The 22,891-nt window shown below is 40.6% G+C and overlaps 2 protein-coding genes across 3 annotated transcripts; both read left to right on the top strand.

The window, feature by feature from the left end:
• Positions 1 to 1,104: 1,104 nt before the first annotated feature.
• Positions 1,105 to 3,345, top strand: tmem141 (transmembrane protein 141). The gene is made up of 5 exons (XM_023293456.3): positions 1,105 to 1,262; positions 1,437 to 1,503; positions 2,820 to 2,903; positions 2,990 to 3,109; positions 3,250 to 3,345. Exons 1-5 carry the CDS (start codon positions 1,209 to 1,211, stop codon positions 3,309 to 3,311), a joined length of 387 nt encoding a protein of 128 aa, XP_023149224.1. The 5' UTR covers positions 1,105 to 1,208; the 3' UTR covers positions 3,312 to 3,345.
• A 6,084-nt stretch (positions 3,346 to 9,429) lies between these two features.
• On the top strand, positions 9,430 to 21,773 carry sapcd2 (suppressor APC domain containing 2). Of its 2 annotated transcripts, none has more exons than XM_023293458.3 (6): positions 9,430 to 10,436; positions 13,655 to 13,788; positions 18,066 to 18,212; positions 18,514 to 18,615; positions 19,442 to 19,558; positions 20,208 to 21,773. In XM_023293458.3, the coding sequence occupies exons 1-6, from the start codon at positions 9,662 to 9,664 to the stop codon at positions 20,334 to 20,336; spliced, it is 1,404 nt and encodes a 467-aa protein (XP_023149226.2). In that variant the 5' UTR covers positions 9,430 to 9,661; the 3' UTR covers positions 20,337 to 21,773. The 2 variants fall into 2 exon arrangements, with proteins under 2 accessions (XP_023149226.2, XP_023149225.2); XM_023293457.3 differs by having other exon boundaries at positions 19,439 to 19,558.
• The last annotated feature ends 1,118 nt before the right edge of the window (positions 21,774 to 22,891 follow it).

Raw genomic sequence — 22,891 nt, 5'->3', positions numbered from 1 at the left:
AAGATGAAAACACAAAGTACAAGCTTTGCAAAACTGTACTCAAGTGAACCTGAGTAAATGTATTTAGTTACTTCCCTCCATTGTCTATCACATGTGTAAATATATCACATGTATATATAGTTGAGCTGTGTCTACCTGTAAATTTGTCATCACTGTTGCCCCCTTTAAGCATATTCATTTGATAAACTCATGGTTTTATAGCTGCCATTTCTGAAGTCTGCCCATTCTTTGTTCTTTCTTCTGAGTAACAAGTAACAGATGTCCAGCTGCTCTGCTGTGGCTTTTTGGTAACTTTATCCTCTGTTGTTACTTGTGTCTCAGCAGCAGTTGGATTCTCTCCATCTGCCTCATCCTCCTCTTCTTCCCGCACATATTCAGTCTTCAGCACAAGTCTTCGGGTCACTGTGGTGTCAGAGTTCAGCTGAGTGGTTAAAAGGTCAGCAGGGTGTGTGGTCGTAAAAGGCCTGAGGGAGTGAAGCTTCATGCTGCTGCAGATGACATTTATTTACAAGTTTAGCTAAAAGAGATACCGTTCTTTAGATAACAGTGGAGTTTCCATACATATATAGCAGTTTATTACATGATAGGAGGAAAAATTAGTTTAATTTGGGATATTTTGTTCTGAAAATAGCAGCAGCTTTAAAAATCCGGCCTGTGGTCAGGATTCTTCAAAGGTCCATCCAACACATTATATATACATTTTGGGATTAATAAAGTATCTATCTATCTATCTATCTATCTATCTATCTATCTATCTATCTATCTATCTATCTATCTATCTATCTATCTATCTATCTATCTATCTATCTATCTATCTATCTATCTATCTATTTATCTATCTATCTATCTATCTATCTATCTATCTATCGATTTATTTTCTCTTGCAATATATATAAATCACTAGAATTGCTTACATGATGTACTTTTTAAATTTCTATATTACATTGGGCTTTTTATTAATCATGTTAATGATCTTCAGAAGTCCTTCACCCTTGCTTTTAATTGGGGCGCCGCTGCAGTTCCATTCTGCCTCCAATAGGTGTCGCTGGTGTTTTACTCAGACCTTCTGCTCCGCTCTTTTTCTGCGCTTGTTGGTCCTCAACACGGAAATTTCATAACTGTACACAGACAGTGGAGAGAAGAACACATCTCAGTATGAACTGATGCTATTTTACTTATAAAAACTGACATTTTAGCTTCTTAACAACATGGTGAATCTCGGTCTGACTAAAGTGGACGACGCGCTGGCGGCAAAACATCCGGTGAGCTGCTGTTTTTCATCTATTTCGTCTAAAATCTGAAGGCTGCTGATGTCTGGAGGACACTGACTTTGACATAAAATAACCAGCTGCAGCATTTACTGTTTATGAATTTGTAATTCACGAGAAAAAAGTGTCTTCAAAGTTGTTTTTATTCGTTGTTTGTTTGTCTCTCAGGGTTTGCAGAGCTACGCTGCCTGTCAGTCTCATGCCTTCATGAAGGGAACTGGGACCTTTATACTTGGTGATGCGTATTTTCCTACTAGAAAATGCAGTCTATTGTCATTTCTTACTGTGTAATTACTACTCAGTTACCGCACATTTTAAAATATTGCCTTGTAGTATCTATTTTGACATATTTGTGTTGTTAGTTTTATTTGTGTGTGCACCATTCCTTAAAAAATAGAAGAAAAACAATAACCATAAATGATGAAAAATAAAGTGATTAGTGTTTCTAAATCTGTCACTGAGGTAACAAAACAAAAAAGTACAAGTTACTGATCTTGTTCATGCTCTAAAGTTCCGAACAGATTCCATCTAAATGTATTTTTGCAATAGTTTAGTTAGATTTTGTTTGTAAAATGTTAATATGAAAAGTAGTTATTATGTCATCACATCATTATAGTGGAGTAATAAGTACCTAAAACGACATTTCCTGCTGTGCTACATACACTAATCCACAATATAACCCTCTAATTGATGGCGAGGCGGAGACTTAATAGATCTGCACATTCTAAATACATGTAAACTGTTATATTAATGGAGCAAACTTCTAAATATGTAATTAAATTAATGAGCAGAGAGGAACTTTAAATGTCTATAAGATAAACACCACAGAAAACCAATGAAACTACATGAAAAAAAACTTGTTTTGACCAGTATATACCACAGGAGGGAGCTGTATTCTGTAAATGCTTTTGGTATCAATGAAGTAATACGTTTTTATACTAAGCGATGACATACAGAGTGATGGTGACTGTATTATTATGATAGTTACAAGTCAAAAGGGAATAAACTGTAGTGTTGTTATTTAAATATTATGATAAATTCATTACAGCTATCTTTAGGTTTTCAACAAAAGGTGTCCACCTGAAGTTGGCTATTTTATTCTGCTGTCATATACTGTTTATATCAAAACCTGTTCCTGTATAATATGCACAGATCTCTGTTCAGCATGCATCACTGACACTAGAATAAAACATCTCCTGGTGGACACCTTTTGTTAGAAACCTAAAAAGCTGTAATGATTTGTTATAGAAATCTGATTTTTTTTAAAATTTTTTTTTAGTCCCAGAATATTTGGCTTTACTAGTCAGAAAGAGATCACCCACTTATAGGCTGAGAATAACACATTTAGTTCACTTCTAAACCATCCTCTTTAAAGGCAATGTTTCAGTCTAAAAGATCTTCCAAAGGCAACAAGTATCGTAAAGAAGAAAAGAGGCGTTTCATATGGAGGCAGTCATCAGTTTACGTCATTAAGTTGTTTGTTAATGTTATGCATATTGATTTAATAAGTTTAAATGTGTCTTATTGCATCTAACTGTGTTGTTTTTACAGGTGCTGCAGGTTTTTTTGCCATTCAGAAGGCTCTACAGAGGAAACTCCCTTATCCCCTTCAGTGGAACCTACTTATTTCAATAGGTGAGAAATGAAACATGAGCTTTGAACTAAAAAGACTCTGCAGATTTTGCCTCTCTCGTTTGTAACCTTCCTTTGTTGTGTCTCAGTGGCTTCATCAGTTGGCAGTTATGCTGTGACCCGCTGGGAAACACAGAAATGTTCAGACCTTTGGATATTGTTGGAAACAGGCAAAGTCCCAGATAGATCACCACCACCACCACCGCCAGGTGAGTACAGTCTAATACTGCAAACCTGCCTGATGTCCCTCTCATGGAGATAAATGTGAAGATGTTTTGATATTAACAGGTCATGTTTGAGTGTGCAGATCCATATGTTTTCTTTACTTTTCTCTCTATTTGTCTTTCAGTACCTCAAGTAGAAGAATCAAAGGGACCAGGGAAGACAAAATATGGTGATGTGATGGAGTGAACGTAGTTTCTAATAAACTTATTTATCTACTATATACACTTCACTGACTGTTTTTCAGAAAATATATTTAAAACGAGCTTGTGTTTGTAATTTCAGGGTTTTTCCACCTGTCTTTCTTCTACATTAACGGTTTCTGGAGCTTTTGAATCTCGTAACAGCATTACCGTGTGGCTTAATAGACGGGTTTCCTGAAACAGAGGTCAGGAATTAGTGCGGGTTTTTAGTAGGAATCAGCTGTTAAGCTTGTGATCCCGTATTATTATTTGGATGTGTTGGGTTTGTCATGCGACAGAATTAACACTGCGCTGCCAAAAACAACCACTCGTTGTTGCTGTAGACCTCATGGAATATACAGAGATGTGAATTGGAGCTTCATATGGGTCACTTAGGGGTCAACCCAGTAAATGACCGGTTTTACAAACCGATATTTAAACCGTGGACTACATGCAGAAATTCTTCCTTTTAAATACGTAAACAGACATTCATAGAGTGGTGTATTTATCGCAGTATCATTTTGCCGTTGTTTCTTTCTGCCCCTGTATGTTATTTGTCATTGCCACTGAATAGAGAACACTTGATATTTCTTCATTTTAAAATGTGTTTTCCAGTGCAGCTTTTGGTTCTACCTCCATTGTGCTATTAAGTTGGTGAAAATGTTACAGATAAATTTGCTTCATTAATATGTGTGTCGCAGTGCTGATGAGACAATGAGCTGCAGCTGCGGGACCTGGGCAGCTGCAGCTAATTATCCATCCTCCACTATATGATCCAGCGCTGCACCTACACACAGCGCCGGATCATTCTCCTCCTCCTCCCGTCTCCATGTAGTGAGACGTACTCCTGGATACTCAGCTGACGGAGCAGCCTGTTTCCCCCCTCGAGCCCCCTGCCGCTCTCTGGAGAGAGCGTGGACCTTCCCCCCCTTGGACTGATCCGATCGGCCGGACCGCTCCCCGAGAGACCCGGCGTCGTCCCTGTCCGCTGCAGCCGCGCCCCCCCATGTGCAGAGCGCCGGCGCGCGCATCCACCCTCGATCTGTTGAACGCGTTATTAAAAACTGATAGTGAGGAACCGTCATCTTCCATCAAGAAATGTGGTCGGAAATGTCCCGAATGATCGTGATCGGCAAGCACTTAAACATTTGGTGAAATCAAATCGTTAAAAAAAAAACAACAGTACAACTTAGGGCCATGTTCAATAGTGAAAGTAAGAGAATTTCCACACGCACAATGTGAAGAGAATTCGAAGGATTGTGACTAAACAGCTGCAGCTCTAAGAAAACCACTGATCAGTGAGGCTGATCGGAAAATAAAAGCTTCAGTTTGCTAGGTAGCATAAAGATTGGACTGTGGAGCAATGGAAGAAGGTCATGTGATCTGATGAGTCCAGATTTACCCTGTTCCAAAGTGATGGGAGGATCAGGGTAAGAAGAGAGGCAGATGAAGTGATGCATTCATCATGTCTAGTGCCTACCAGCCTGTGGGGGTTAGGGTTATGATCTGGGGTTGGTCAGGTTCAGCAACGTTATGTTCCCAAAGAATGAGGTCAGCTGACTACCTGAATACACTGAATGACCAGGTCTTTCCATCAGTGGAGTTTTTCTTCCCTGATGGCATGGACATGTTCCAAGATGATGATGCCAGGATTCATGGGGCTCACATTGAGAATGGTTGGTTCAGGGAGCATGAGATGTCATTTTCACACATGGATTGACCTCCATAGAGTCCAGACCTCAGGAACACTGAGAATCTTTGGGATGTTCTGGAGACGACTGTGCAGCGGTCCGACTCTACCATCATCGATACAAGATCTTGGTGAAAAATTAGTGCGTCTCTGGACAGAAATAAATGCTGTGACATTGCAGAAGCTTCCAAATAATGCCACAGCGAATGTGTACTGTAATCAAAGCTAAGGGCGGTCCAATGAAATATGACTTTTTTTGCAGCTTAGTTTAGCAGGTGTTCCCACCTAAATGCACCATATCAATATTAATGTATAACTAGTATTAAATATTTAGAATATACAGGATACCTGCTGTCTAAATGAGATATAGAACACACATATCTTTCATTTATTGTATTTGAATGTGTGAATCGGAGCAAGCAAAATTGTAAGCATGCAAAATTCCAAAATGGAAATAAGCTCCCAGACTTCCACTAGCTATGTATGAACGTAAGACAGAGGGAAATACTGCCGATCGTGGATCATTCCAATTGAACTTTATGTACATTTTGATCTTCTGCCATCTCCATAGAGACACCATATCATGTAAGACACAAAATGAAGAGCCTGAAGACAGATAGATGGAAGATAGATGTAATTAAGGAGTTTTGAATGGACACTAAAATCTTTCAAAATCTCCAGAGATGTTGAACAACTGCAGACACTTGTGACTCGAATCTACAGAGCTTGTAAATGTGAATCAAACTCTCTTAAAAACTGGCCAAAGCACAAGCCTTTTGTGAAGTTAAACACTTCCAGAAAAGAACATTTGTCTGACCACATTCTGCCCTTTCAGACTGCACTCTATGTTATTTGGATAGCTGTTGGTACAATGAGGTATTAGTAACATAAATTCTGGACCACGGAGTGCAGCCCTCTGAAACAATGGAGCCTTTCAAACCTACTTTAGCACCTCGAGTGGATGAATCGATCAAAGTCCAAGCCACAGAGACGAAAATACAAACCAGAGAGTGTGTTTGAGAGAGATAAAGAGCAAATGTCTTGATTGAAGATTCTTCACAGTGAAGGAAACCTTGAATAAGCAAAGATTTAGGTTTTGGTTTAACATCCCTTTTCTCTCTCTTCATCTCTGTCAGCTTGAATCCACCCCCACTCTTAATTCCTCTCGTTCTCATCCTCCCACTGTAATTCAAATCTGATTTAACACCTCCAACATATGAAGGGTTTGAAGTCTCTTTCTGTGCCTCTCTTTCCGAATAAAAGAAACAGGCTCGGTGAATGGAATAAGCCCTAAGATCCTTTGTCACATGCACACTGATGCTTGTGGAGGAGAAGACTTGCAGAGCAAACAGGACATAATGAGGGAAGAGGCTACACGTGTGAGAGTGTGTCTGGCCAGTGGAGAGGATCAGTGTGTGTCCAAAACAAACAGCGGCATGGACCGGCCTTTTGGCACACATGGCAGCCACTGGCACGGTTTACAAAGCCCGCAGAGTGTGAGTCTAAGTGTGGGTTTTGTGTGCGTGACAACATGAGAAAGAGAGACGAGTGAGCGCTCAGTCGTCCGACCCTGTGAGTTGAATGATTGCACCGAGATGGGCTGCAACTCGACAGTGTGAGCGTCTCTTCTTCCAGTTTTTGATTATGTAACAATTGAGCCAAAAAGTCCAAAAAAAAAAAAAAAGCCACCAAAACGAGCACAATTTACAACTTTTTTTAAAAATCTTTGCCTTTCAGTGGAAAAATCAAAACCCATTCATGTGTCTGGCTCTTCTCTGCTGCCTGCAGTCGTAATCAATTCCCATAAATTAACGTGTAAACAAGAACAACTGGTGTGTGACTGACTGTCAGAGGGAGGGGGCAGCCCATACGTTTGGTTTTAAGGGATTTATTGATTATGCGTCCAAACCTTTAAGCCTTTCCCCATAGAGGATACAGTACGCTTGTTAAGCATTATAGGGAAAATGTCACTCAAAATCTGGTCTGACTGGAAAAATTAGATTTGCATTAGGTGTTACAAGAAATCTGTTGTGACAAGGTGACAGTATCTTCCAGGTTAGGCAGCAGTTCAGTCTCTACGGATGACGATGGGATGGGAGTTCAAGTCCGGGCAGGTTGGAGATAAACATGGGTTTTGTTCAGACACTGAGAGTTTCTCCAGATGACTCACGGCTGAAGAGAGAGAAACAGAAAAAGTGTCCCTGAAGTGTCAGAAATGGTTGCGGTTTGGTGATAGTCGGATGCATGTTTTGTGTGGCCAGGATGAGTGAGTGCAACTTTTCAGCCTCTGCCAAGAGAAAATCTTGATAGAAAGTGTGTTATGTAATATCAAAGCTGATCCGGGATGAAAGGATCTTGAGTGGCAAAGAAACATGCTCTTTATTTAGATAAGATTACTCACTGCCATTGTTCTCACTTAAGAGGAGCCTAATTTGGATGTCAGAGCTATTCAGTAAGGTCAAAAAATTAATGTGGCTTGGAAAACATCCCATAAAATGCCAACAAAAAAGTGTCTTAACCTTTGACCTAGATTTCAGAGTCATGCTAACCATGCTAAGTCATGTGTCGGAGCAACTACATCAACAAATATTGTAATTTTCAGTCACAGACGACTGTACTGAATTCTACAAATGTGAACAATGTTAGGCTTAAAAGCAGTTATGTGAATCAAATACTGCACGAGATGTACAACTTTTATTTAAATACCACTGCAGCATCTTAAAATATGTCAGTGTATTCTAGAAAATCAACTGTACGGCTGTACTAAATAGCTGGAAACACAGAATGGAAGGTACACAGTAATGTAGAACAATATCCATATAACACATTCTACCTTTGTGGTTCTTCCTAATAATTTTTTTTAGGGATTTCAGAGTCATTTTTCTCATCTTTAATTGTACTGAAGTAACATACTTTTTATAATAATGTAGCTATACTGGGTGACAAATTAGACTGAAAAACCAACATCACATGTCTTAGTGAAGAGTTGGGCTCCAGTTCCAATGTGCTTTGACAGTGATTCATTGAGAATTATCTGGAACTCCGTAGAGGGATTAAATATCATTCTTCCTCTCATTTGGTGTTTTGATGAGTGCGGTTAAGAGTGCTGTCTTACTCATCAGTCCAAAATCTCCCAATCTCCCAGTTGGGTTGAGATGTGGTGATTGTGAAGGTCAAAGCAAATGATTCACGTCATCTTTACACTCATCTACCTGAGAATGTGGGCATTGCTTTCCTGGAAGAGAACACTCCCATCAGAATAGAAATGTTCCATCATGGGATAAACCTGGTTAAAACAATTTTGGATTGGTTTGCAGTGACCATTCCCTTAAAAACTATTTACTTTTATTTCCCCCTATTCTGTTAAATGCTTGATAGTTGCTTGTAAAATCAGAGAAAATTAATAATTTACAAATGGCAATTGTTCTTTTACAATGTCTGTCCATAAAATTACATTATTTTTAGTTTATTTAAATCAGAGTTACCATAGTTTGAAAGAAAAAAATATATGTAACAGCAACCGATATTAAAAGAATAAATATACAAATCTAAATCTAAGAAATTCTAAATAAAAATGCTATTATAAGATTATAAGTATGAGGAGTACTGTGTAGAAGTAAGTGCAAAGTACTGTTAAAAGAGACAGAAATTTGCTTAACCAATAAATTACAATACAACCTAAATAACATTTTACAATTTACATGGTGACTGTAAAAAACAACAACAAACAAACAAATAAACAAAAACCCAGGCCACAACTGTACATAAAATCTGCATTAAAATAATCTGTATTTTTTTTATAAACAGTCATTTGCTCTTTTAGAATGTGTGCCTGTAAAATTACGGATAAAATCAGCATTGTTTCAGATATTTGCTGTTATTTTCACTTTTTTTCCTTACAGTTTTTAAACATTACACTATACAACCATTTTTAATGTGTGCTGCCAGTCTGTCCATGCAACAACTTCTTTTCTTTTTACAGTGCAGAGCCACATGATCTCCTCAATGTAGGGTAAAGGATTTTTTTTTTTTTAGGTCTAAATGAGTTACTCAGTTTTATTCAGACAAGGGGTTAAACCACTCAATGAATAATAGGAGACATTCTGAACCATTTAAAAAACGTAAGAGCTGTTTATTCAGTGCTTATTACAATTTTAATGTTATTTAACGATGTTAAACAAAGGGGCTTTGTTCTCCGTGATGGATCAGAGTGTAGGCGTGGCTATAAGGTAACTTTCTGATCAGAGGAGGGTGCATTTTTAATAATATCCAGGCTCTATGAATAACGTCTGAGCAGCTTCGGTAATAAACAAAAGCACAACTCAAACTGGAGCCGCAGCTCGCAGCCAATCAGCGGCGAGCTCGTGCACACCGCGGCCAATCGCTGCTGCCGGGACGCTCGCGCACAGCCGTTTGAAGGCGGTGCTGCGGAAAAAGGAAAGTTTGGATCAGAGAGCGGCGAAGGACAGAGCAGAGCAGAGTCAATAAACTGGGACATAAACGGGATTATTTTAGTTAAAATTACAGAAAATATATGTTATTGTCGTTCTGTAAGTAGGTGAGGATTCCTGTTAGTGCTCTGTGTGTTTAGCTGTGTGTTCATACCGCGTTAGCTCACCTCCGTCGGTGTGTTTCTGAATGATTGGTCCGTGGTCATCGATACCTCAATGGCTTTGATAGCGACCGAGCAGAGCTGCAAACTGAACGGGACCTACAGCAGAGTCGGGCCGAGGAGAGACGTCCTTCACGGGCCCGCGGACGGCTTCAAATCTGCCAAAATGCAGCCCAAAGAGTCGGAGTATTCAACAGATGGCCTCCCCAAAGCCTTCCTGCACAGCCTCAGGACCCTGTTTGACATTTTGGATGACGGCGGACGAGGCTACGTTCACATCTCGGAGATCGAGAGCCGCTGGCAGGGCGCAGACACCCGGGAGCTGCCGGGCGGAGTGCTGGGTTGCCTCAGGAGGGTCACCCCGCCGCATGGTTGCCTCACCTTCGAGCGGTTCGTCGCCGGGCTGCGGTACTCCATGCTCAACCCGGAGAACAGCTCCCACTTCAAGGCCCAGGCTGCCGTACACCCGCAGCTGGCTCCGAAGAAACCCGCCCCGCTGTCCACATGCAGCGTCGGGACCCGGGTGGAGAACAAAGTCCGTCCGTTGGGGCCGAGCAACGTGACGAACACCCAGCAGCACCGGGCGTCCTCCATGCAGAGCCGGGGCAGGCCGGAGGAGGGGGCCGGGTACCCCGCGTGTGGACCGGTGCGGTACGGCGCGGGCTTCGAGAGGACCGGGCGGAGTTTGGAACGGATCCCCGTCGCTCCGGAGGGTGGAGGGTGTTACCGTGCAGACCCGGGACATGCTACCAAACCAACCCAGCCTCAGCAGGGCAAGGGCCGGTCCATAGAGTCGCTTGCACTGGAGTCACCGCAGCTCCAAAGACCAAGTAAGTGGTACCACAAAAGTGATTTGTAAATAACACAAAAGCTGTGTCTGTGCACGAATGTGTTCATTAGGACTTCTCATGTCATTATTCCAAATGACAAACCCTGTCAAAGCCCAGAGTTAACATCATTTTACTATTAATACTGATATAAACACCATGTTAACTCAGTTTATGGAAGATGCTGTCATGCAGGTTTATGCACCTCAGTCCTTTCATTCCTCTTTGTTTCAATTTCAGTTAAAGCTGCAATAAGCTCCACCTATTGAAAATGACATTTTGATTCATGTTTAGCCTGGAAAATGTTATATAATCGTGTCAAATGTCAATTACAACTCCCAACGTTCAATATGATATTCTCAGACTAATATGATGTGCATTTATAGTTGTGAAACACAGAAAAGCAGCACAACTGCACATTTGAAATGCTGTCATCTGCAAATGTTTTGACATATTTTTAACATAAATAACCTTCGACATTTGTTGTCTTTTTTGTTGCTTTTCTTGTCATGCAATCTGCATCTCAAGTACTCACATCCCACTTGAAGCCGCACTTCGGCTGTGCATGAGGATATGATTGCATGCATAACTGAGCTGATAAGTCCACTGCAGTCTTACCAGCTTCAGTCCCCTATTAAACTTTAATTGGGTGCACTGAACCACGATGTCCACACCAGTGCACAGTATATGCAGAGTTTTTGCATGTCGGTATTTGTCATTCAGCTGGAGGTTAAAAATGGTAACAGTGAAAAACACGCTTCTCTGGTATCAGTAGTGTGCCGCAGTTTAAACAGGGCCTGTTTAAGGGCCTCTGCTCCAGTCGTGAGTGCCCAGTTGAATAACTGCCCTTGTTAACCCCAGGCCAGGTCAGCGATCGTGTCAGGAGCTGCAGAGATTTATCCATCTTGAGGGTTTGACTTTTGGAGAGAGTGCAGTCTTCCCTGCCATGGCCCTCTGACTGACGGTCACTTGTATGCATTTGTTCAATTTTATTCTACCGTGGTGGATGAAGGCTGGAGGGGCTGCTACTGAGAAGATCGCCTGCTCATTATCTCGTTCATACATGCAGCCTCTCATACAGACTCTGTTGTTCATTTTTGCTCTCACATGCTCTTGCTTTCTTTCTCTCTCTCTTACATACTCTCAGCTAGAGTCTATCCGAGTTGGCTTCATCCCTTTACAGTGATTCCTCTCTGTAGCTATAATAAGAGTGACACTCTCATTCTCTCCGTCGAGCCCTCGGGGCCTTCACTGCTTTCACTAAGGGCAGCGTTGGTTTTCCCATAGACGGTTGGATACACAGGTTCAAAAATTTTTGTGTGCTTTTGACCAGTAACAGTTTTTGCTTTGAGTGTGGTCTTTTTTGGACAACAGTTCATCTCCAAAACACCTCTGGGATGAACCTGAATCAGATGCTGACTATGACTCAGACCCTATTGTCCCAGCATCCATACTGTAATCAGATCTGGGTGTTAAGTGTTGGTGTCCACACACTTTTGGCCATATTACAGTGTGACCAGCAGAGTTCATGCTGTAATCTCTCACATGCAGCCAAACCCTGTTGGATTAGTCCAGATTACAGCAAACAGGCCAGGCCTCACTACAGCACTAAAATCCTCCCCAACTTCATTTTTAGATCCCTGACACCTCACTCTCTATTTTGCTGTTCCTTGGTTTAGGGAAAGCAGTGGGATAGTGAATTAAATCTAAATATCTGACAATAATAAATCACCACAGGGAGATACTACAGATAATTATGACAGAAAGACACACACTGAGATGCGCCGCATGCATCACCATTTCATCAGACCTGCAGACCTGTCCCTGTGATGGGACAGAAACAGCCACACACAAATAAGAGTAAACAAAGGAGCAGAACTGAGATTTAAGGAGAGTTGTCAGAGAAGGAGAGAAGTGGCCAGAGAAAGTTTGTTATATGCCATCTCTGGAATAACCAAAAATAGGTTTGGAAGCAGCGGATTAAAGAGTCTCAACATGGGGTCTGTTTAGTAGCTGTTTTGGAGATTTTTGGTCACATAATTTTATCTTCTGTAGCAGATGGGACTCAGCATGTGAATTTTAAACTTTTCTTTTTGAAGCACTTCAAGCTAAACACCTGGTTTGACTGTGAAGTGGACAGAAGTGTGAAGTTTGTCTCTATAGGGAATAAAAACACTTCTCTGTCTTTCTGTCAGTTACAACAAACCCACTTCAACTTAAACTGAAAGCAACTTGAAAGTAGTATCTGCTGTGACTTTCAAATGTTTAGTTATAAAATGCCACACTTTGCTTATTGCACAGTTATTCACTTATCTTAGTTTGCAGGTTGGAAAACACCAGCACTCTTTGTCCAAATGTTTGCATTAGTGTTTTTGAGATAACATTAATCTCAGTTGATTGTTGTTTGTAGTTGAGATGTGGGAGATATCATCAGCGGTGTGTTTTAGTGCCTTGAGCACAGATACTTCACATATTTCCTTCTGCTCCACTGATCTCACTCTCAGCCAAAACACTCAAACAAAGGACAATGAATGGTAGCACACTTTAGAGTTTATAAGGAAGCATTTTGGTTTTGCTACTTATTCTGTATTTCAAAATGTTAATGTTTAGCTGCATTAGTGTATTCACCATGTAATGAATATCATCGTGCTGCTTTGTAGAAATCAGACAGCTCCCTCCTGTGGTATAAACTGGTAGCACAAATATATCAGTTCAAATGTTTGTTTTGTCTGTGGTTTGTTTTCTTGCTCTTCTTTGTTTGTGTAAAATTAAATCCCACAAAAAACATGACTGAACCAACATGAAAAATGATACATCATCTACAACACTGCATGATATTTTTAGTTTTTAAAGTAATAAATGTCTGGAAATGTTGTTTTTTTTAAGAAGTACTTTGCAATTTTTGCTATTTGGCTGTCACACAAATCTACATACTGTCAATGGTTTAATCTTAATTTAATGATTAACATTTTAAACTTTCTTTACCACTGCACAGTTAGAAGGTCAGAAATCAGAAGTACGTCGTATCCATGTATAAATATTTGTATATGTCCTATTTCCTAAATGATTAGAGTGAATCACTTTAGCAAATGTTTTCAAAAACGATTGCACAGTGAGTGTTTTTGTGCTCTACTGTCACCACAGTTGCGCTTAGCAGGAATTACAGAGCGCATTCCAGACTGTGCTGTTGTGCTGAAAGTGTCTGTTTCACATTTATCCAGGTGTTGTGAAATCAGGTTTACCAAGATCTCAGAGTGAATCAGCTACGGGATTTACTGGCGGCTCAAGGCGACACGGTCGGAGTCGGGAAGAGCAGAGGAGGCATACCATCACCAATGGAGTGGATTATGGAATGGTTGGTGCATAAACACACACACACATACACACACACGGTATCTTAAAGTTTTAAGACACTATTTTAATAAAGGAATCATGCCTTGTTTTGTTCAAACTTAGATAATTACAGCAGTTGACATTTTTAAATGTCAGAGTGACAAGTGGCTGATTTTAACTTCGTAACAGGCAGTGGTTCATAAAAGGGCTGCTCCTTACTAACCAGTCTTCAGCATCAAAACCTTGTTCGAAGCCACACAAAACAACAATATTACAAAGTTTCCAAAGTTAGCAAATGTATCAAGATGAGCATTCCCGATGTTTGTATTAAATGTTGCACAAAACATCCTGAATCATTTCCATTTGATAAATTTGATTTGGGCTTGAGTCCAGAAAAGGAAGCATGTGTGTTCTTGACAGAGAAAGTAGAAAAAACTGTGATTAAAAGACAAAGTAGTGTCACTCTACAGAAGCTTTTGCAAAGAGAATATCATAAGATGTGAAACAAGATGGTACAGTCAGTAAGCGGTATTATGATTTTAACCACATCCAGGCAACTTAAGGAAAAACAAAAGGAGGAAACTGTAAGATAAAGGTTTAATTCTAAAAGAGAGAAGATAGAAGAAAAGTTTGGTTTATGTTACTACATAAACAAATATTATTAGAGTGGCTGAAATCAGTGCTTTGTACTTGTGTCTTATTACGATGATAGCTTCTTTCCATGGTGGATGTTCTGATCCGAGGTCGACTGATTATCACCCTGGTTGATTATGGGATCTGATACTCACTTTTTGTTTTGTTAAAGGTACTGTTTTTGTTTTTTGTTTTGTTTGTTTAAAATAAATTCATCTAAAAATATGCTACTTGGGCTCTGATGGAGCCACCGCTCTCTGTCGGATTGGTTACACATCACAAGCCCTTCAGCAATGAAGAATAAATTTGGCAAAGTCTCTTTTAGTTAAACAAATTCATTTCAACTATTTTTTTTAAAATTACTTATCATCAGTACTGGTATTGACCCTGATAAACGAGAACTGGTCTTCTCCTAGTTCTGATGTATTTTTTTGCCAGATGTGTGATTGCTCAGGCTAAGAGAATGCTGAGTCTTTAAAATTGTAGTATTTTTTTTAAAAAAGGTGTCCATATTCATTTCAAACACTTGGATATTTGTTTTTTCAAGCCAAGATGCATAAAATGTTGTGTTCCTTTTCAAAAATGGGAGGATTTGCTGCTTTTTATTGTCCTTTATTTGGTTATTGAAGTGTTAATTGACAAAACATGCAAATTAAATGTCACCTTTCACTGCATGCAATTATTTTAGAACTGTTTTAGTATTTTCTGCCATTTTGTTTATACTGGCAGATGGATCAGTAATAAAAATGTTTTATACTTTAACTTTGCACCTCTTGTTAAAAAGGAAAAAAATGACAGCCTCTGGGAGGATGTTTGATTTTCTGTAAGCAACTTATTATGAAACAATGACCGATTAAGCTTTTATTTTGAGTTTTCAATTTGGCAACGCATCACACATTCTGGGGGACATTTAAGTGGAGCTTCTCATTGTTTTATTTGTGTTGAATTGTGTTGGAGAGCAGGGCCTCGGTGGTAAAAGACTGTCAGAGAGACACAGATCTCTTTGTGTGGTTGGATAAAACAAAGAAGAGAGTTAATATCAAGAGATGTTTGCCAGAAAGTATTTCATTTATTTTGACAAGTAGAGAAACATGCATGGAAAATGTATGTAAAAGGTAATCCAGTGCAGGCTTCTCTGTTAGACGTCCCATTGGCCCACACATTCCCCTCCCATCCCTCTCCCCCTGCCTCCCCCTTCTCTCTGCCCCTCCCACCCTCCAGTCCGGAGCTCTTGCCTCCTCTCACTCTCCGTCTCTCCCCCTGCCTCACCATTTCTCTCTCTTTGCAGCTCACCTCCTCTCCCTCTTTCTTTCCCTGTTTGTGTCGCCGTCTCCGTCTCCTTTTCCCCCCCTTTGGCCTCTGGTGTCTGGGGAGGCCGACTGACCGACTCCCCTCCTTCTCCCTCCGTCCCTGCCCCTCTCCTCCTCCCCCCCTCCCCTCTGTCCCTCCCACCCAGGCCGACTTGGCCCACTGCTGCCCTGATGGTAGTGAGCCGGGTCGGGCCCAGGGGCCTGGTAGAAGTAGAGGACTCTCTCGGCCGGCCCGGCCCAGCCTGGACAGCTGTGTGGGCCGCCTACACCACTGTCTTCATCCCCCTCAGCAGTAGCCTCTACAGCAGCAAGGCCCTGCACTTTTTCCTCTGGGTGAGTAGAGGGGCAGAAGGAAAGGGAGAGGTGGTTGTAGAGGAATTTAAAGGTTGTCTTTGAGATGGGTTTGTGATGAGAATTTCAGAATTTTAATCAAGTTGTTTCGATATTTAGTTGTGCCAGATGAGACAATACAAAGTTGTGATCTCCGTCATGTATTAGGAATTCAGCCTGTGTGGAACCAAACTCCAGAAATGATTTATCTGTACTTGTTTAAGGGACTTTGGAACATGTTTATTGGTTTATTGTGGAGCCTTGGGGTTTGCATTTGTGCCTAAATGAATCACAAACTAGTTAACTGATAGAAAGCAGTCCACAACAATGTTTGAACTCAGTCATCTAAAATCTGTCTGGTTGGTGATTACAGTTTTTCAAATGTTAGGATTTACTCCATTTTGTTTTATGTAAATGTAAGTTTAATATCTTTTTGTTATAAACTGTTAGACTAAGCAAAACATTATGCTTTGGAACTTTGGATGGGTATTTCTTTTCTTTTTTACATTTTTTTTTTTTACACTAAAAACTATCTGAAAGAGTAGTTTTAGGGTTTCGTGTCTTCCCTTTAGGGTTAGTTAACTGACAGAACTTAAGTGACAACAACATTTGTCTTTGGGATTTTTGTTTGACATGAGCGTTTGAAGGCATGACATGACTGGAAACTATTTTAAGACATTTTATAAAGTTAAACAATTAATCAAAAGAACAACTGTTAACTTTATCAGTGCACTTTCAGCGTCCTTTTTAGTTACGTCCCTAAACTGCCCTTGTTTTAGGGACTTCTGGACCCGTTTATTGCGCCTGACATGCTGTTGTTTTGTTGCGTTTGAAGGTTCAGACCAGGTGAAGTTTGAAAGGTTGTTGTGTTGTTCTTTGTGGCTTCGGCTGAACAGCTCGTCCAGCTGGTGTCGTGTTATTGTATGTGCCTGTTGTGTGTATTCATGCTTTGCTCATTCAGCCAGACGAGAGCACAGAGGAACACATGTACAGAGTTTTCCATAACCTTTAAGCCATTTGCTGCTCTGCTTCCCCTCTGTGTGTTTTCTCTCCTTTCTTTATATTGAACTGTGTTTTCCTGCCTGTGGAACACCGCACATTCATGCAGCCTGACACCGGGTCATGCTTCATTCATGAACCCCCTCGCTCTCTTCCTCTCTACACATTCTCTCTAGAGGCGTTTTGGGAAAGCGCACAAAAATGTTAAACGGGGTTCGATTTTGGTCTTTAAACACACTCTGTCAGCGTATGTTCGCAGCATGCCTCCTGGTGTATGAGCGATGATCAGTGGAATGTAGTGCGCTGCACAGAGTCGGATGGGTGGATAGAAAGATGACACACCAGGTGGCTGAATGCCAGCAATGAGGCCTGGACTGTGGCAGTGTGCCGCATGGACAGCCTGGTCAGCACAACTCAATGCAGCCTTGCTGGGCTACAAACACACACACATATGCATTTTCTCTCACACATCCCTCTTTTTCTTTCACACACACACACACACACACACACACACACACACACACACACACACACACACACACACACACACACACACACACACACACACACACACACTGGGGTGGCCATAGTTGAAGTGGGTCCACTGTTTACCCCATTCTTAGGTTGCTGCGCGGTTGCTATGACGCCAGGCTGATTGCTCCTCTAAACATTGTTCGGGATGGGAGAGAGTCCAGCACAATTGGTGTGGCGCCATTGTCTCGGCCGGCACAAAAGAGAGCGCTGCAGATGCCCTCGTGAAAAGATGGGAGTTTGTCTGCCACGCAGAACCAAAATCAGTCATTAGATTTAATCTTGGCTTCGGTTTGAAAGCTCTTGTAGTGATGGTATGGGAAGCCTGGAAATGAAATGTTTCCTTTCTGTGGCCTCTCTGCGACTTGAGCTTGTGTTTTTTGTTCTTAGCCATGCTTTTTCTCTTCCCTTTTTTTCACCATGTCACCCTTTTTCCCGTTCTTTTCCTCCTCACTCTCCTACAACTGTCCCTCCTTTTAACTTTCAACTCACGCAGCTGAAGCAAATGAAAGAGCTGGAGCAAGAAAAGGATTCTCTGCTGGCGGGCCTGGAAGTGGTGGAACGGGCCCGAGACTGGTACCAGGGCCAAGTCCACAATGTTACAGAGAGACAGCGGCAGGTCGGCCAGAGCTCCCACTGCACGGTTAGTTCAGACACTTGTGTAAAACAACAAAAAGTACACTTAAAAGGCTATTATATGGATTTATTCTGTTTATTGAATAAAGTTTCCAACACATCTACAATACAGACAAACTATTTTTGAACAGTAGAAACAACATCCACAAACTGTAAATCTTTAAAACTTGATGTAAACGTAAACACTAAGCATCTGGTTTTAAACGTAGTGGCCTCAGTAATCTATCACATTCACTTGCAGTGTGAACTGGAGGTTGTGGGATTTTGCTTTGATTTGTTCTGAAGTCTTTTATGTTCTCTCCCTCCAGGACTTCTTCACAGAAGCCAACCAGAGTCGCATGAATGTTCTCATTCCCAAATTACAAGAGGTCAACCGCTGCCTTAATGACCTTATTTCCTGCACTGGAATGGTGAGTGTTTAACTCCCCAAACATGCTTTCTGCTTTGTTCTAGGATTTAAGCTAAGCCAAGCATAGCTGTTTCATTGTTTCATGTGTTTTAGCCCTATTCTGTCAAAGATATGTGTGCACTCAGAATATCGTAAGACCAGAAATGCATGTTTGGAGGCTGAGATTATTCTGCAAGAGTGATTTGAGAAGTTTATTTAGAATTTCTGGCTACTGGATTTCACTGTGAAGCTTGGGCAGCTTCCATTTTAACTGGTGTAAATCCAAGCTAACCACAGCTGCTCTGACTTTGATTAAGTTTTCTAATTCTGCCTCTGAGATCGACTGGGTTTATGCTCATTTGTCGGTACGTGTTAAAAATCTGAAGAAACCCACCAAAAATGAGCAACAGTATGCTTTTAATTCAGTAAAGTAATAGTAAATGTTAAGTGATTTTCAAAACTATCTGTGTTTTACCAGTTTATTTAATTTCTTCTACTTTTGGAGGGATTAAAGTGACTTCCAGATTTATTTTTTTTTTCACTCAAAACATGTCTGTAGAGGTCACAAGACTTTTTGAAAAGTTATTGTTTAGGTATTTTTAGGAATATATTTCATTGTGGCAGTGAGAGACCTTACTGGTTTGTTACTGGAAAATGCTGAAAAGGTAGTAAATATTTCTCAAAATAGTGTCATCCTTATCTGAATATATCTGAAATATACAAAGCATTGCACAGGAAGCTGGGTATATAGACATTTCACAACAAGACAACTTCTGCAAAGCTGGTATGCATCTGTATATCTGGGGTATGTTTTCCTTCACCGCTGGTTCCTCTTTGTTTGCCAGCAGTCATTTCCTTCCAGCAGTTCTCAAACAGCAGCCCTCTCAGCGAACACCCAGCCTCCAGTCCCAGCTCCTCCACAAGCCATCCAGAGACTGAAGGACCAGAACCGACTCCTTACTCAGGTTCAGAATGATCTATACGGGGGTGGATCCTCGGTTTATGACGTCATCAACCTATGATGTTTCGCCGTTACGTCGGCAGTGCTTCAAAGAAAAGGAAAGCCATCTCCATGGAAGTGAAGTTAGATATGATAAAATGCTCAGAACAGGGCGAAACACGGACAAACATCGGTCAAGTTGTAAAAACAGTTCAACAGATTCTGTGGGTCTTTATCTCATTCTCTGGTCGTTTAGTGAACCTTCACCCAGGCTACTGTGAGTCGTAGCCAATGCCAAAATAACTACAAAAACCCTAGAATTTCACTCCAGAATTAGCCGCCATTCTCAGCTCTCTCTCACTCGACACACACCGACACTGAGCAACACACACACACTACTGCTGACTCTGAGCCAACACACACATGAAAGTCATTGGTATTGATGGCTTTTCCGAAGAACTGATTAAAATTGTGATGCACGTAAGGGATTTTTAAAAATTTTCGCCAGAGTTGGGACTTACAAAAAGTGACTTGCATCGATCAATAGGAACAGAACTCCAACATAAATCGAGGACCCCGTGTATATCCAAAATAACCCGAAGTCACCAAGAATAATACATATCCCCATTCTTTTTCTAGCCCTCACTCAATTTCTTTTCTTCTTTGTCTCAAAGGAGGTGACAGAGAAGAGCGAGCGGATCGCCCAGCTGGAGCAGGAGAAGTCGGCCTTGATAAAGCAACTTTTTGAGGCTCGAGCCCGTAGCGCACAAGACACCAGCACCATGGATTCCACTTTTATCTGAAAACAATTACACTCCACCCAACACTACCATCAACACCAAATGTCAGCTAGGAATCACCCTGATGTAACGTCAACATATCTGTGCTGGTCTGGATGAAAACGGAAGCCGACTCTTGTTTACTCGACTGACCATTTATGGCAGTGATGCACCTTTTAGCCATAACACCCCAACGCCCTCGACTACACCCTGAACCATGCACCACCTAGATGTGAACACTCCTGAGGAATATCTGACCTGAGTGACTTGACCCCGAGAGTCTATAAGTTCCTTTTACTTACTGCCATCCTGCAGAAACACTCCCTCTAAGCTGAAGAAATCAGACGGGTCTCATCTTCCCATCACTGCATTTCTTGCATGATTACAGCATCGGCAAGATCTCCACTCCCACTCCCAAAAGACTGTTATTTCTTCTGCTGCTCCGCTGCACAAGCGGCAGAAAAACACGAACCTTCACCGGGAGTCTGCTGAAGCTTGATTACAGTGGTCCAAAAAAGCGATTGGACAGTGGGGAGGTTGTTTGTGTTGGAATAAAATGCCATATTCTTGCAAATGAAAACAAATTCTCAGCTGCATCTGCTTGCTGTGACCTATCAACTGCATTTTTTTTTTAAAGCTTGGTACTTTGATTTACCCATTATAAGAGACACTTTCAGTATTTCCCTTCCTTTAATGTTAATTACTGATCAATAACTTGTTTACCTTCTTGCTTTTTATAGTGTTTAATCCCAAACACTAAGAGAGAGGAATTACTGAAAGAGCAGCTTGTGTTTTATAGTAGTATGTTAAATGTTAAGACATTTCATGAGTTTATACATGTTTTTTTTTAACATTGAAGAAATGTGGGAGGACAGTGTACAAGCCAAGGGGATATAAAGGCAGAGACGCATTAGAGAAAAGTGGAAGTTTGCATGTAGAAGAAAGCTGTGGAGGATGAACGTGGTAGATGGTGACTGTGCTGGAGTTTGGAGACGATTCTGATGTTAAGTCAGAAACAGCAACAACAAAAAAGGTATCACTTTGGCTAGCTAGTGCTGCACATCCTCTGCATGTCTTTACAGTGGATTCCTGGCATGGGCCATTTTTCCAGCTCGAAATAATTACCCTCTGAAGAGGTTTCAGTTTGAAACCTGGAGATTAAATGTTAGCACGGATGTGAAAACCCATTTTGTCCTTGAACGTGTTCCCTTTTATCAGCCTGAAAAACCGATCATTTTAGACTGTAAAAACATTTAGCCATCCACAAGTTTACAAAGAGAAGTATTTAGTTGGTGGGTGGTGGTAGAAATAAACATTGTAGTTTTATAATGCATCTATATGGTACTGCTGGGATGTTTTACTGCACATAACACAGTTAGATGCTGTTGATGTCTGTTTCCCATGCACTTGTTTGATTGTATGTTTCTTTGCTGCTCAAATTAAATTACGTGTGAAACTCTTTTCCTTCTACTTTCTATTGAGACGACTCAAACTTCATAGAAATGTCAGAAATTTAAAAAAATGATCAACAGTGCTGTCTGTAATTCTGTGGCAACTTTTTCATGAGCTTTCAATCTTAATATCCATTTGACAGTAAATCTGAGTATAAGACAGATGATTTTGAATCCCTTTGGGGGAAAAATATTCTACATGTTGATTCCGTGTTTTTGCAACTTTTGTAAATAATATGAAAAATTTTATTTTGGGGAATTTTCACAGAACTTTCCTGGAAATGTTTTGGGAATTTTTCAGGGAATTTAATGCCATTTTTATGGGAATTTTCCTGAAATTTTATGGAAATTTGCCTTGAATTTTGTGGGATTTTAACCTCAATTCTGGAAATTTCCCAAAATTTTATGGGAATTTTCCAGCAACTTAATGGGAATTTTCCTGAAATTTTATGAGAATTTTTCTGAAATTTTATAGGAATTTTCCTGGAATCCCATTGGATTTCCCAGAATTTTATGGGAATTTCCTAGGAATTTTATTGGATTTCTATGATAAACTTCCCAGAATTTTATAGGAATTTTCTGGCAACTTTATGGAAATTTTCCAAGCATTTTATGGGGGTTTTGCCAGCAACTTAATGGGAATTTTCCTGGAAATCAATGAGAAATTCCCTGAATTTTTGGGGAATTTTCTATGAATTTTGTGGAAAATGTCTAGGAATCTTTCTGGATTTCTGATAATTTTCCCACTATTGCATAGGAATTTTCTGGCAACTTTATGGGAATTTTGCAGCAACTTTATGGGAATTGTCTTGGAATTTTCCAGGAACCATATGGGAATACTATGTGAACTTTCCAGGAATTTTCCATGTAAATGAGAAAGTTTTCAGGGAAGTTTATCTAATCTTTTTGGCTAATATAGTTAAACTGTGTGGCTCAGATTGAATACAAAGAATCCCAGAGTTTTGTTTGTGTGCAGAAGACTATTTTTGGAACAAGATGCTCCATTTGGGGAATTACTGGCATGCTTACTCTTGCATGAAATAATGTACAAATGCAATCCATCAGGGGCCACAAAGAGGAACCACATCTGAACTTGAAGAACGACATGCAACGTAGATTTGTTCTTAC

Source organism: Amphiprion ocellaris, chromosome 17 (assembly GCF_022539595.1).
Source record: "Amphiprion ocellaris isolate individual 3 ecotype Okinawa chromosome 17, ASM2253959v1, whole genome shotgun sequence".
NCBI classification, from domain to species: domain Eukaryota; kingdom Metazoa; phylum Chordata; class Actinopteri; family Pomacentridae; genus Amphiprion; species Amphiprion ocellaris.
This window is presented reverse-complemented; position numbering and strand designations above follow the sequence as displayed.